Source organism: Lytechinus pictus, chromosome 18 (genome assembly GCF_037042905.1).
Source record: "Lytechinus pictus isolate F3 Inbred chromosome 18, Lp3.0, whole genome shotgun sequence".
Lineage (NCBI taxonomy): Eukaryota > Metazoa > Echinodermata > Echinoidea > Temnopleuroida > Toxopneustidae > Lytechinus > Lytechinus pictus.
The window spans coordinates 16011723-16025630 of NC_087262.1; the positions used below are offsets into that span (position 1 = coordinate 16011723).

General features: G+C 37.6%; 1 protein-coding gene across 1 annotated transcript; it reads right to left on the reverse strand.

Moving 5' to 3' along the window:
* Positions 1-357: 357 nt before the first annotated feature.
* LOC129281426 (SPARC-like) lies at positions 358-11831 on the reverse strand. The gene is made up of 7 exons (XM_064113471.1): positions 11814-11831; positions 11136-11166; positions 6693-6923; positions 5815-5972; positions 3680-3883; positions 2125-2251; positions 358-1548 (listed from the first exon to the last, which is right to left on the reverse strand). The coding sequence occupies exons 1-7, from the start codon at positions 11829-11831 to the stop codon at positions 1538-1540; spliced, it is 780 nt and encodes a 259-aa protein (XP_063969541.1). The 3' UTR covers positions 358-1537.
* Positions 11832-13908: the final 2077 nt, after the last annotated feature.

Consider the following 13908-nt stretch of genomic DNA (forward strand, 5'->3'; position numbering starts at 1 on the left):
CCCTGACGAGCTTAAAAGACCTTTTTTGCCCCCCTGACGAGCTTGAAGACCTTTATTGCCCCCCTGATGAGCTTGAAGACCTTTTTTTTATAATTATTTTTTTTTTTTGCTTGTCAATTTTTTTTATGGTACGAAAACCTTAATTTTTTATGAGCTTGAAGACCTTTTTTTTTTTTTTTTTTTTGCTTGTCAAATTTTTTGGCGGCCGATTTTGCCCCCCCCTGTGGAAAATCCTAGGTACGCCACTGTTGACATCGTTATCATCATCATCAACATCATCATCGTCGTCATAATCATCATCATCAGAGTGAAATGGCTAAACAACAAAAAAACAGCAGCAAAATATACAAGGTAACGTAATTTTTTTGTAAAAGAGCAATACTTTTTCCACAATGTGTTTTATTTTCTTACTAAATATTAAATGACACACTTCTCTATAAAATGACACGCCTAATTATCATCAATGAATAATTGATTAGGTATCTGCAGCAAACATATTTACAGAAATGAAAATGAACTAATGATAGGACTACGATGACATTTGAAAAGAGAAGTTGTGCTTTTGATGATATTTTTAGTAGGAAGAGGTAGCTAGATTAAAGGAAAATGGTTCTGCAATGGAATTTTCTAATTAAATATTGTAATTCTTATATTCTCATGGACCTTCGTATTAAAAAGGGCGTCTTATCCTCTGTGGTTTAGTTGAAGTATTGATGACCAGAAGAATGCACACTTAGGACATTATAATTATTCCATTTGATAGCAGACACTTGGTGCAATATTGACAAAAAATAAAACTTTATACATTGCTTCCACTAATAATCTCTACGTCTAAATTTCCAAAGAATTAATTTACTATAAATACTCGCACTTATAAATAAACATAATTTTATCAATGAAAACTATAAGGTTTTTTTATACAAGCCTTTTTTGTAAGTACTGCTTAACGAATTACGGATTGAAAATGAAATGTGTCTGCACATTGAGAATATAGTGTTATGTGTTATATCTTCCAATGATCATTCAGATCACCAACAAATTAACAATTTCGATATAAAACTGTGTTTTGAAGGCAGTGTATTATAATGAAGTCATGTTTAAAAACTCAAAAGACATGATAGAAAAATGAAACATAATCCAGTATATAAAGTGTTGGATTGTTGACCCTACCGTTGAAGATATTTTATCTTGCCTTCGGGAATTGTGACTGGCATGTCCTAAGAAGAGTTGTATCGAATTAAAAAAAAATGTATTTTTGGTTTTATCATGGTGACATGATTGTATTCATCATAGGAGTGTTTCGTGAAAGAACCCGTCGGACGTTTTATCCGACAAGTCCTGTTTTATCCGACAGTTTCCATAGGAACTGCGGTTTACAGCCAATCAAAATCTAACACAGTTGTCAGATCTGACAACTTGTCGTACAAAAATGTTGATGAAATTCTTTCCAGGCATTATGGGCAGCGATAGGGCTCTGGATATGGACACGTTTGTCATGAAGTTATTCTCTTGGTAGTGTTGACAATCTATGGAAAGCTTATGCGGCTTCTGAAAGGGAGGAAAATTGAACAAAAAAGCAAAGAGAAGCAAAGTTAGTTAATGAATGAGACATAAATATGAAAATGATGGTTTCATTGTTTTACACGGTCCCAATGGGAACCAGTCATGCAACCGTTTGGGGTTTTAACAGTGTTCAAAATATAAAGACCTGAAACAAGATAAAAGTGCCGTTACAATAATTATGCCAGGAAATTAATACAATGAATCCAAACATTGAATCAAATTTGACAAAAGTTCTCTAAATGATGTGCCCCTATCCTAACTAAGCACTCGGCGCATTTTTAAAAATAGTTCGTTTTATTTATAATAGTGAAAAAGTGAAGTCAAATGTACACATATTTCATAATATTCATATTCTTTTCACAGAAATCTTTAGACCCACATAATTTTAAATACCGGAACAAATTCAGTCTAAATAACGATGCAAGCAGTGTAAGGGGCCCTCAAATAATAATAATACTACTAATAATGCTTTTGATATCGAAACGCCAGGTGGTAAAACTTGCGAATCAGGGTATCGCTTTCCTAGACAACTATACAGGGGAAAATAAGAGGTTTACAAACCAGGTGCATCTTCCTCTTCCTCTTCCTCCAAGTCCTCCTCGACGTCCTCTTCGACTACGAGTTCTTCTTCTTGAAGCTCGGCCGGTGGTGACTCGACCCCCATCTCGGTGGCTGGATCCGTCTCGATCTATATAGGGGGTGCAGAGAGATTCACCTCAAAATAATAATCATCAACCCTATTTAATGCTACAGTTCAGCAAACGAAACCGACTCCAAACCGACCGATGGTATGTCACTGGTATATAACGCAATAGCTTTGGTCGGTCTGGAATCGTTTCACCGGTGTAACTGTAGCATATTACTCTTGACGAAAAGACCACCTTTACTTTTGAGTGTGTGGGGGTGTGAGAGAGGGTGCGTTGGTTTATGTGTGTGGTTTTTTTTTTTTTACAGATGTGTATCAATCAGGAGAGCGTTTCACTAACTGAAGATTTTTCGTCCGACAAGTTGTCAGATCTGACTAATTTGCTTGATTTTGATTGGCTGAGAAGCACCGCGAATATGGCATGAGTCGGATAAAACCGGGGATAAAACAGGAATTTTCGGAATGAAAGTTCTTTCAAGTCCTTTCATGAAACGCTCCCCATGAGTGATTGTTTACGTCTGGGACCGGCCTTAAACGTCACCATCTGAAAGACGTGGAAGAGCAATGTAAATAAAATGCCATGTACGTCCCGTACGTTGCCAGAACCCAGTGGCCTGTATTCTGAATTCAGGTTTACTTTAGACCATGGTCTAACTCTGCCGCGCTAAAATTATGGGGAGCCAAAAATTCAAAAGTTCTGTTTATATTGTATATTTGTTATGTTTAGTAATTTGTTTCCTTTTGCTTTCATAATGAATAAAATACTTCAAAATACTTCAGTTATCATTCCCCGACAATTCTGAACATTTTGAGTGTCATTTGAGTTAATAAATTGGATGTGTACTGTTAGGGATTTATGCTCCAATTGACTCTCCATAGTTAAACCACAACAATTTAAACCCGAGTTCAGAATACGGGCCAGTATCTTCAAGTCAGCAGCCTCCGACCACTCGGCCATGGCACTTCCATCATGTTCATGGAAATCAATTAGTATGATACAATCACACCAACAAAAGCGATTCTTAACTTAAGTCTGCCATTGGTAATTGCTTTAGTCAGTCAGTTTCGCTGGCATGACTGTATAGCATAACTCTTTAGGGTATTCTAAATGACGTCGAAGTCATCAAAGGGTCCTGTTGCAGAAAGATTGCATTTAACCCCATGCAACTATGAAAATCAAACCGACCTTGATTTTTTAACCAATTAAAGGTATGACTTTGGGTACTGCATTTGAATATTGAGTGTGTTTTTTTTTTCTATATCATGTTTAAACACCCTTCACTTGGGAATTACTTTTCCGACGATGCGCATATGCGTCCTAGAACGAAACTACTGTTCCTGTTCAATAACTTTCGACAAAAGCTCTTTCGGCATCCTTTGACATTTGTCAGGCATTCGACAATATATTAATGACTACTCTATTCGTTACTGGGCAAAAAAGGGTATTTTACAACGTCAGAGGATACTAACCGCTAAGCACTCTGTCCATTCGGCGACGGTGATGGACTTTTTGTCTGGTTTCCTACCGTCCACTACCTTCCTTTCCCGGTTGGCACATCGAGTGAAGAACGGATGGGCGCAGTGTTCTAGAGGCATCAGGGAGTAGCGGATCTTCAACAGTTCGGTCTTGTCAAGCTCGCCATTATTGTTCTTGTCCAGAGCGTTGAACTTCCACTGTGGATGAAAATGTAATTCACTGTTATTGTACTTTCGTATTAATTCAGACTTGCCGTGGTCTAGACCACTACTCTCTCGATCCCTCGTCATCTTTCTATGGGCTTACTGCTCAACTTTTCAGTCCAAGGCATCTTTATTAGTCTTCGTAGAACCACATTTTGCCATTTTCCAAAAGCTGTTTTTAGTGTCAGGCGGTCCCACGGAATTATTTCCGAGGGCGGCTCCAGTCCATGTCTCACACAGGCATGACAGGAGTTTCCTGCACCTTTTTTCCATTTCTCATTATTATAATTACTGGCTAGATATAGCAATATTGAGTGATTCTATTCTGGTCCCCATACCCATGCAGGCGCGGATCCAGGAGGGGGCCGAGCCGGCCCCGGCCCCCCCTATTTTTTGACAACCTGCAGAAAAAAGTGTACTCTTTAACTTGATAGAAATTATGAAAAACAGAATGAAAAGTAAGAAAGAGGTAGCATACCCATGATGTGTAATTTACAGCCTCGTAACGGCCGGCCCGACCCCGAAAGGAAACAAGAAAAAGGTGAGGGAAGAATTGGAAAATAGACTTTATATAAAAATTTTCGCTTAAGGATTAAATGGCACTTATATATCCAGTTCTGAAATCAATTTGCATACAATATTTTAGCTCGCACATCAAGCTTTCATTATTTTGTTTGATTTACACAAATTGTTAGTATAAATCACAATTTTCAGCTCGTGCTGCGCGCTCGCATTGTTTGATTTGTGAGTTACCTATCCTCTTTGGAAATTCTTACCAAAATTTGTCAAAATGCTCCTTTATCATGTCAGTATATCAAAAAATTAAGCTCGTGCTTCGCGCTCGCATTTAATTGTTTGAGACACACAGCTTTGTTCTTTATTCAAATAAAAACGCGCTTAGACTGTTCAGTTTTCAGGTCGGAATATCAAAAGTTTTGAGCTTGCGCTTCGCACTCTCATTATTTAATTGGTGATACTTGTAATCCTCTTCATTTATCACTAAAAAAACAGTCCTAATTGAATCCTCTTTTCACGTTACTATAATAAAATTTCGACTCGCGCTTCGCGTTCGCATTGTATTTAGTTGGATACTTATCTTTTTTCATGATTATAAAATCTCCTCAGAATCTTCAGGTCTAAGGAATATAAAATATCAAAGAATTTGAGCTCGCGCTTCGCGCTCGCATTATATATTAAGACCACATGAGATACCTTAACTTGTTTATAACAATAAAAACTAACATATACTTAAAACTTCAGTCTTTAGTTAGGACTACCCCCTGAAAAACCAACAAAAAATCTGATTATATAGCGGCCAATCGAGAAAAATGTTGATGAAAATATTTTTCGGCCCCCCCTATTGGCGAAAGCTGGATCCGCCCCTGCCCATGTATCCATTGCATGGATAAACACTTGGGGCCCATTTCATAAAGAGTTACAACTGTTGGTAACTACCATGGTAACCTTGATTTTGATTGGCTGCTGAGCCCTGTTGCCATAGAACTTGTCATAATGGCAAAGTTACAACAGTTGTAACTCTTTATGAAATGGGCCCATTGTGTTTGTTTCCTAAAGCTGTTCGTAAGTTAAGAGTGACTTAAGAACGTGATCCTTTCTTGTGGTCCCGGGCTTGTGGTAAATGATATCCACCATTAAATGTTTCATTGGTGATTATTTAGCGTGTAAGAAAGGCATTTTAATGCCTTTCTTACACGCTAAATAATCACTTAAAAACGACTAATTTACTCGTTTTTAAAGTTGCTGTTAACTTAGATGATAGTGGTGCAATACACCGTTTTAGTGTTCAAGTAGCACACATTACTTGTTTAGAACACCAATGTGTATTGGATTAATAACTTGAATTTAACACCAGTGTAAACGTTTGTTGTGGTGCAATTTCCACACCATCGATTTAGTTGCCTTACCATAGCGATCTGATGACGCAGGTCATTATCAAGCAGTGTGATTCGTCTGTTGGGATCGATCCTTCCAAACTCGTCCTTTTCCTTCAAGTGCATGAACCATTCAAGAAGACGGTAGGGGAACTGTGCGAATTCATCTGGAGTACAGACACCCTGGGATGCTGTAAAAAGAAATGATAGATCGATTACTGGTGATATGATTTCGTGATTCTATATCCCGATTGGTCATTCCCGAACAAATATTTATCCTCGGCAGTTTTGCGGATTTTTTAACCCATGCTTTGTTTAGTTGTCATGGTAAATTACCAAAAATGCGTCTATCCCTATTCCAACTTTTCTTTAGATAAGTAACAAATATGCATAATATATTAAGCATGCGATTTTAGTGCAATTCATATCGTTTGCCATATTGTTGATGACAATATTTGACGCGTTCGATGAATTTAGGTTTTCGGCAAGCCATAAATTCTGTTGTTGGAAAAATTGGACGTAACTGTTCGAGCCGCGCCTGTGGGATAGATAGAGACAAGACATTCAAGTGAGTCCGATGAAAATGACAATGATGAGGTATTATGAAATATTATGGAAGCTGATTTAACTTAATGTTTTTCTCTCAAAACGTATTGAGGCCTTATTGGCCTTGGACGTAGAATGGGTCGACGTTTTCCACCCCGGAAATTAGACAAGAAGAAAAGACCGCCACGGTTCAAAGGTGAGGACCAAGTGTGTTAGTATTCCATGCCATTAGGGCCTACAGGAGATGACAAATGTTCCAGGGGCGGGGACCGGTCAGCCCCCCATCCCCTAGACCCCTAATGAAAAATCCACATTTCGTCTGTAAGTGCGTTTCTTTTGGCTGGAGTGGAGTGGGTCTTACTCACCTATACACGGTTTCTTGAAGGCCATGGGGATATTCTTTTTCTTCTTGCATGCGTATCTGTGGAGCTCACATTCGTTGTCGTACTGCTTGCCGAACACACTGCATACGGGATTCTCTTCTTCTCCTGCGCAGTTCTTCGGGCAAACACAGGTTGCTTTGGGGCTACCATCTACCTCGATGACCTGACACCAAGAACCTCGAGGCTTCTTGCAAGTCACGTCTTTACATAGATCTGCTGAGGACAAGGTACAAAGATTTTGGAGAATAAATTTCGTCCGTAAATGATAAAACACGGAGGGGGGGGGGGGGTACCTGTCATAAAAAGTGGATGCCGAAAGATATTGGTGTACGTGAGAGACAAAAATATACAATATAAATATAACAAAAATATGCAATAAACGGTGATATCATACATCAACAAATTAAACATAGATGGAGAATATTGACTCTTGTGAAACGGAAAATTTAACTTTTAAATACAATGCTATATTTCTTCCGAGATTTACTCGATCTCATGGCGAGCATTGTTTAATACTATATGGTTAAGTCAAGTTGGTCCTTATTTTCAACTCTGTAAAAATGAAAAATTGTATAATTCAAACAATGAAAACAAAAGAAATTGTGAGTGATGGACATCATCGACTGGCTCATTTTGCATGTCACTGAGTTGTGAAAAATAAGCGAAACTTTAAAATTCCATAACTTTTTTTTATTTCACATCCGATTTTGATGAAATTTTCAGCGTTATGCTAGTTTGATTTTTCTCTATTTATTCAAATCTATTCATCTATTTATTTTCTGGGGTGGATTTGACCTTTAATGGTTTATCTTCATGCGATGAACGTGTGTCTAATTTCGAGAACGGCGGTCAAGATCAGCCGCACCCCGCCCCCATCCCGGCCCCTTCGAATCTTCGAAATATTTCAGGGTTGAACATGAGGTACTCTGGCATAACGTGTGGGTAATGTAGCTAACTTTATTCTTTGGCAAAGCTTTTGAAAATCTAGGCCTACATAACCCTTTACACAATTTAAAGGAGATAAACAAAGATGATAAATCGAAACTTCAAATCTGCGATATTTCTCGACTAACAATCTTTATGGCGGCGATCCTTTTCGGTACCAATGAGTGGACAGACCTACAGCATTTTCCAACGTCGAGAGATATATTTGCAAATACAAAATAAAAGTTTAGAAATCATTTTCATCCGCAGGTTTTAAGGGGAAACTGTTGCCATCTGTGTTTATTGTTCAGCCCCTATCCCTTACAGAAGGGCCCCTTCAGAAGGAGCGATAGGTATTCCCATAATGAGCTAACGATCTGTAATCATAACACAGAGGTCAATGCATTTAACACGAGGTGATGAGAAGATGATCTGTCTGATGTGCGAGTTCCATTTGTATCTAGTGTGATAAAGCTAATACATAAAGTTATCCTTCATGTGAATTGGTCTGAGAGCAGAAGTTGAGATCGGTGGTCGAGGTCGGGGGGGGGGGGCACTCACTTTATCTCTGTGCAATGCGCAACGACAAGTTTTCAAAACGGTGCACCCTTATTATTTTACCTCCATGTCTTAATGGATTACATGGAATATTTACTTTATCAAAATAATACTCCCTGTATAAAATAAAGACCTAAATCAAGGGTCTTAGATCGCACCAAATCTAAACCAGTATAGGCCTATGCCTATGGGTGAATATATAAACGCGAATACATAACCCTTTTATTGATTTTCGCCTCTTCTCCCAAAAACAATAATATTGTAATTACTTTGCTCCGATTCATCGGTAATGATTGAGTGAATGATAATGTGTTTTTGCATAAGTTCATACTTCAACCATGGACCCTACCACAAAGGGTCCATGCTTCAACGAAGAACACATGGGTCTCCGCATCTCAATAAATGAATTGGAATAATTAAAAGCCCTCTGAAGCTCACATTCCCTTCAGTCGTGAAAATTTGTGGCTCATAATCAAGGCAGATTATCATTTATGAATTAGATAAATAATTATCGTTTTGCGACCAACACTGTGCACTGAAGGCTGGCACTAGCTGCTGGACATGGTCTTTTAAAGGATAAGTCCACCCCAATAAAAAGTTGATTTGAATTAAAAGAAAAAATCCAACAAGTATAACAATGAAATTTCATCAAAATCGGATGTAAAATAAGAAAGTTATGACATTTCAAAATTTCGCTTAATTTCACACAAGAGTTCCTGATGGTCGGTATCCAAATGAGGGGACCCACTCACTAATTCTTTTGTATTTTATTAAATGAAATATGAAATATTCAGATTTTCTCCCCCTTGTCATGTGAAACCGAGTTTTATTCCTCCCTGAACATGTGGAATTAACATTATGTGGTTCAGTTAAGTTTTTACATTTTGTCAATTCTATAAGAATTGAAATATTGTATCATTCAAACAATGAAAAACAAAATAAAAAGTGCGGGATGGACATAATCAACTGTTTCATTTGCATATCAGTGAGTTGTACATATAACTGTTGTGAGAAAAATAAATGAAACTTTGAAATGTCCTAACTTTCTTATTCTACATCCGATTTGGATATTCAGCGTTATGCTTGTTAGATATAAAATATAAAAATCAACATTTTTCTGGAGTGGACTTGACCTTTAAGTTCAACGAAGAACACAAAGATGGGTCCCATAATAAAAGCCATCTGAATCTACAAACTCTTTAGTCATGTGAATTGTGCCTTGAACATGTTGAAACCGTGGTAGGGTCCATGTTGAAACGAACCGATATTCTACCCGGTCCACAGTGAAGATTTTGAGCTTGTGGTCTCGCGGTGTACTCCCGGGGATGTACATTCGACGAAGTGAAGAAGAGATGCGAAAGGGCGGGGGTCATCTAATTTAATTTGGAATCATTTTATTCATATCTCAAGTTTTCCATCAAAAGAGCTCAGTTGCCTTCGAGCTATATCCAGCTGTTATTTCTCGCTTTTTGAGACTGTCTAAATATTTTGTGGTAAAACACCATTAGAGCTAAAGGTTTGGATGATAGAATCAAAACTGTTTCTATGGTAACCAAAGGAGAAATACTCGAGATGTTTACACCCTCATCCAATTTTACCCTTTCTTCAATAACTACTAGAAGGGATACTTGATCAAGTCTATAAGTTTGACTGGTCTCGAACATCTCAAACCACTCTGTGTCTTTTTCATTTGCGTCGGAGGGGCCCCAGTTTGCACATTCAAAGAGTTTATAGTCCATAAAGATTGAGAAGAACAATAACGGACCTAGAGAGGGGTAAGTGGGCACGTACAACGGGCGCCACTTCCAGGAGACGCAAATACGAAAGGGGGAAATATTCGATAATATCAATGTGGAACAGTGTTTTTTTAAGGCATGGGGGGTAATGGAACGAGCGATTTCAGCTGGTCTCGTATATAGATTTTAGGATGGGTGCGCTTCGGTGTCAGGATGATTTGCACAATTTTTGCGTTTGCCAGGATCCCGCTTTTTACTTGATACGCAACCATCAACACTACATTATCAACATCATCAGTCATCATCATCGTCGTCGTCATCACCACCACCACCAACACCACCATCATCCTCCTCATCATCACCATCATCATCACAATTATCATCATCATTATCTCCATCACCATGATCACCATCAACATCATCATGATCATGATCATCATCATCCTCATCATCATCATCTCCATCTCCATCACCACCATCATCTTCATCATTATCATCATCATCATCATCATCATCATCTCCATCTCCATCACCACCATTATCATCATCATCATCCTCATCATCAATCATCCTCATCATCATCATCCTCATAATCATCATTTCCATCTCCATCACCACCATCATCATCATCACCACCAACATAACCATCATCTTCATCATCACCACCATGATCATCTCGGCATCATCTTCATCTCCATAAATTACATGGCGTGCTATCTCGTTCTGGAATAGATGTGTATCTTCTGCCAGGTGGCATACCCATCCCATGGTGGCCATTCTTCTGAGGTCATATGCCACAGTTCATAGGCTGACCCGATTTCAGTATCAGTCCCAATCTCCCTGATGTGAATATATATATATTTTTTTATTCATGGGTTTGCTTTTTTTAGATAGGCCTATAATATTTGCGGGAGTTGATGGTGTCGATGACGTTTTTTTGTCGAAATTTTGACAAACTGTTAATAAAATGATTAATCAAATCACCAATAGACCGATGGTCAACTCTTGATCAAAACACCGACAGATGGTCAAAATTTCGACCAATTGGTCACAACTTTTGCCCAAACCTCGTTGGCCAAAGATTTGAACTGTTTCGGATGTTCTATACAGTAGCAGCGTTGGTCAATGTCTAATTTTCTTTTAAATTAAAACATACTTTCCAGAACTCACTTTCATGTTATTCAATAAGCAAAAGTTCGTTACTCACCATTTTCATCCTCTGCTCTTTGTGAAAGAACCTGTAATAGACGGGGGGGGGGGATAAAACATCAAAATGATATATAAATCAAGCACATAAAGACAGTAAAGTTCAAATTACAAGGGCTTAAATCAATGACAATTAAAAAATGATTGAATGAAAAATAATATCTACTCATATCTAAATAATCATGCAATCGTGTATGTATAGAATCATATAGGCCTACCATATTTTTCATACTTACAGGGACTTATGTCTGAAAATCTGAATTCTAAAAAACTTGCTTTAAGATTAAGAAGAAAATGTAATTTGATTACTTTTTTAGATACGAAAATGAAATAGGAGCCAACATTATTATTTAAAAAAAATATTTTGGAAGCAAACTTTCAAATACAAACCAACACCCACCCTTCCCGCGGGATTGTGTTGCCTTCTACCTAAGTTTGACCAACTGCCAATCACCCGTTAAGCCTGGATTACAAAGGCTATTAAAACTCTGTCGCAATATGCTCATGATGCTTTAATTGATCACAAATGTTTGCGAGTATTAATGTAAGAGGAAGTTTATTAGGAAGATGTGAGGGCTATTTCCTGATTAGCAGCAGGTGTTGGCTAGCCACCTCCCCGCCGTCACCCGGGGGTCAGACGGTCTGAGAGTCTGACCATGGCACGTTGGGAAAATATTACCATCTGTAGATCTACCATGACATTGTCCACCTAATTATTTTTCCGGTAAATGCCAAGGGATATTTTAACGAATAAGATTATTTTTAAGGTATTTTTAGAAGTAATCATTAAAGGGCAATAAGCGTTTCAGAATGGGTATAGATATAATGGAAATACATGTAGGCCTATCATAATACGGGATAATTTTAGTCGAAAGTTTACGCTTCAGTACCAAAAGTGAATGAAGAAATTATCAAATGATTACACTTTCTTCACAAAAAACCTTATCATCATGAAATTGGAAGAAGCTTCATGACCTTCAAATATAGAAGTTGATATTTATGAGGATAACTCAATCATTCATTCCATTGAAACAATTATTTAGATATAAACTACTAGTAGCTTATTCAGAAATAATGTAACTAAACTCTTGATTATTAGGAGGCTGAGTAACTTACATTGACTGTAGAAAATATGAAAGAATAGATGAAACTGAAATACGCCCCATCGTTTATGTCCGATTTCGATGAAACATTCTGTGTTATGCTAGCTTGTTTGGGTTTTCTATTTTTATTCGAAACCACTTGTTGTTTGGGTGTATTTAGCTTTTAAAACGAGTTTACGAACAAAAGAAATATGTAATGACAAATGTGACCCCCCCCCCCTCGTGATATTTTTAAACTTTTGACCAATACATGATATTCAAGAATGATAATCAATATCTGTCATTCAACTTCAGCTAATGTGACTAATGTTTGAGATACACAATGCAGCTTTTCATATTTCAGCCTTTCGTAAAGTTATTTATTCACTAGCACTTTTGATAGACGAAATGGAATGTTTATAGTCTAAGTCAAGTTTCGAATTTGCAATTTTTTCAGAAAACAAAAGGGGGTCATCCAACTTTCGCCATCTGGTCTTGCATTCTACTCTTCATATCGATTTACATTTTCAAAATACAAAATCATCAAGTATATTTCTATGATATCCGTAATTTCGAAATATACTGTGGAAGATTAAATCGATATACGCAGCTATCTAAAATTTTAAGCACGTTGATGTGCCAGTCACTCTGACAACGACTTTTGAACAAGTTGTTTAAAAAGTTTTTTTTTTATTCAATAAAGTTTAAACAATTGTTTCAACATTTAAACAACTTGCTGTTAAAGTGAATTGTCTCTATCCAAGCCAGCGGTGTAATGATCAAAAGCATCTTAAGGGGCACAATATGGCGTATTGCGAAAACTTGCTTAAAAATGAAATTCTAATTTTTTTTTTAGAGCAATGTCATATATTTCGCCCCTTTTCTGTCTTTTTTCCCTTTTTCATTTTTCCCTTGATCGTGGAACTTTCCTTTTGGTTTCTTTTTTGGGGGGCGGGAGGTCCCAGTGCCCAAAGATCCCCCTCACCTATTAATAGGTGAGTGGCCCCAACCATTTTCTGTTTGGATGGGCTTGGCCTTTAAACCAGAGTGAGGGAGCATAGAAACGAAATACTGGACCTCCGGACCCCCCCCCCCCAACACGCACCCGCACACACACACCCACACGAACACCCAGCCCCGAATCTCGAACAAAGGTGACTATACTAGTCAGGGTAGCACGCCCAAAACAACCTGACTGTTCTTCATAAGACCTAAACCCAATTTCCAGATGATATTATCGTGATTACGATCACTTCCTTCCTCTAAAGTCTGAGTCTGAGTTGTTTTTGTTTTACCTTCAAAACAATGTCATGAAAATAACTTCTCTGGATTAAAAAACACTTTTTATCTCATGCATCCCGTTTATTTCAGCTGGCATTATCATGATTACCATATACATGGAATATGAAAGACAAAAACTTCGCGCAAAATAGAATGGGAATATAAACAAAAATCAGCGGAACAACATCTTTAAGAATGTGAATTGTGCACAGCGTGGGTCTTGCTGAATAAGAGTAGTTGTTAATACATATTCTTATGAGCATATCTTAATAAGGTATCTTTGAAAAGAGTATCTTTTAAACAAATATATTTTACAAACGAAATGTTAAGTATAAAGAAACTGAAGTGGCTAATGTTCACCCCCCCCCCCGAATATTTTAAGGAATGACTTCCTTCGTATCCCCTCAAAAA

Excerpts from the sequence above, each read along its gene's own strand:
- LOC129281426 (XM_064113471.1), bottom strand. Across the intron at positions 6,924-11,135 it reads AAGAGCAGAGGATGAAAATG|ATCTATGTAAAGACGTGACT; the intron begins GTGAGTAACGAA and ends TGTCCTCAGCAG. Across the intron at positions 5,973-6,692 it reads CTTCAAGAAACCGTGTATAG|CATCCCAGGGTGTCTGTACT; the intron begins GTGAGTAAGACC and ends TTCTTTTTACAG.